The following is a 1,485-nucleotide window of genomic DNA, read 5'->3' on the forward strand; positions in this document are numbered from 1 at the left end:
ATTGGATTTGACGCTGGAAACGAAGAGGAAGTTGGATATCCCAACTTATTTGAACACGAACAAAAGCCACACGAGCCACAGCCTCAACATCATAGTCAACGTCGAGGAGAGGACCAATGGAACGACCGATGTGAGAAATCACGTCTCTGTTAAGGAACTGGAGAGGAATGCCTCTGATTTGAACCCAGAAAGGAATGAAATTGATAATCGGGGGATTCTCAAAAGGATTCCAGCGCTGAAGAACAAGCATTCTATCGTTGAACGCCCAGGGACCACGACGGATAACCGTCTCTAGAGACTCCTCCGAGGGGAAAATGAATTGAAATTGGTTCCCACCAAGAATACGACCGTGAACCAAACCCGATTGACCCCAAACTCGTGGCATAGAAGCGATGATGGCTCTCAAGTTCTGACGCCGAGGGAACACAGGCCGACCCATAAGAACAAAACGGTTTTCAGCAACAGCATTTGCCACAAGATTCGCAGGAATAGCGACAGGATCATCATCTGCACCAAGATCAATGTCTTGAACTTGTCGTCGAAGATTATCAGCCATTTTCAGAAGAATCAAATAGAAGCGAAGAGGAAACAAAGTAGTGATTGAGAGAACAGAGAAGATTTGGAGAAAATTCAGTTCCAAAGTTCTGCTTTTATAGATCAAGGAAACCGTCAGATGAACATCACGGAGTGGGGAGGGACACTTCGTGGAGATAGAAGCCACACGTTCCGAAGAGAAGGAACTCCCCACTACGCCGGCGCAACCGTTAGAAACCGTCTCAAGAGAGGCGAAGAGAAATAACCGCCAAAGATCGAGAATCGTCTTTAGAGTCGCCATCTACATTATAATTTGTTTTAACTTTGAATTTTATACTTGATTTCCTATCTAAAAACAATTTGATATTCCATTTTCTATCTATTATATATACTACAAGGATGAAAAATATAATTAAATCTAGAAATATAACTTAAATTAAGAGGAATATAAAAAGAGAGTAAAAATAAAATTATTTCTTGGGAATATTTAAGGTTTCATTCTCTCCTTATTGGTCCATTTAACATTTATTTTTTAATTATAATATTTATTTTTAATTAAACCAAATATCATACTTGAAATCCACACTTTACTATTAAATTGTAACTTAAATTATATAACCTTTCAATTGACTATTTGTTTCCTCCATTTAACTTTAATAAACACACTATGAAATATAATTATAACTCCTCTTATTTAATTATTTTAGAATTGTAACTTAAATCATATTTTATCTTATAAATACTCATTTTTACATCCTCCTCCACCATATATGATATTCTCAATATTTTTTTTGTTTAATTTTTAATGTTCTTACATGGGTTGAAAGCTCAATTAAGATATCATTGTAAGAGCTTGATTATATATTTGGTTAAAACTTTTGTTTTCAATTATATTTCTTCTTTATTTTATGTACTTCTTCATTTTTTCATTGTTTTTATACTATTAAATGT

At 34.9% G+C, this 1,485-nt stretch overlaps 1 protein-coding gene across 1 annotated transcript in view; it reads right to left on the reverse strand.

Annotated features, from left to right (window-relative positions):
* LOC17884302 overlaps positions 1–835 on the reverse strand; it is a 1,484-nt gene extending 649 nt beyond the window's left edge. The window contains exon 1 of the mRNA XM_006290179.2: positions 2–835. Coding sequence (XP_006290241.2) covers positions 2–835 — 834 coding nt within the window. The remainder of the gene's footprint in view (position 1) is intronic.
* Positions 836–1,485: the final 650 nt, after the last annotated feature.

Source organism: Capsella rubella, unplaced genomic scaffold, assembly GCF_000375325.1.
Source record: "Capsella rubella cultivar Monte Gargano unplaced genomic scaffold, Caprub1_0 scaffold_6, whole genome shotgun sequence".
In the NCBI taxonomy this organism is placed as follows: domain Eukaryota; kingdom Viridiplantae; phylum Streptophyta; class Magnoliopsida; order Brassicales; family Brassicaceae; genus Capsella; species Capsella rubella.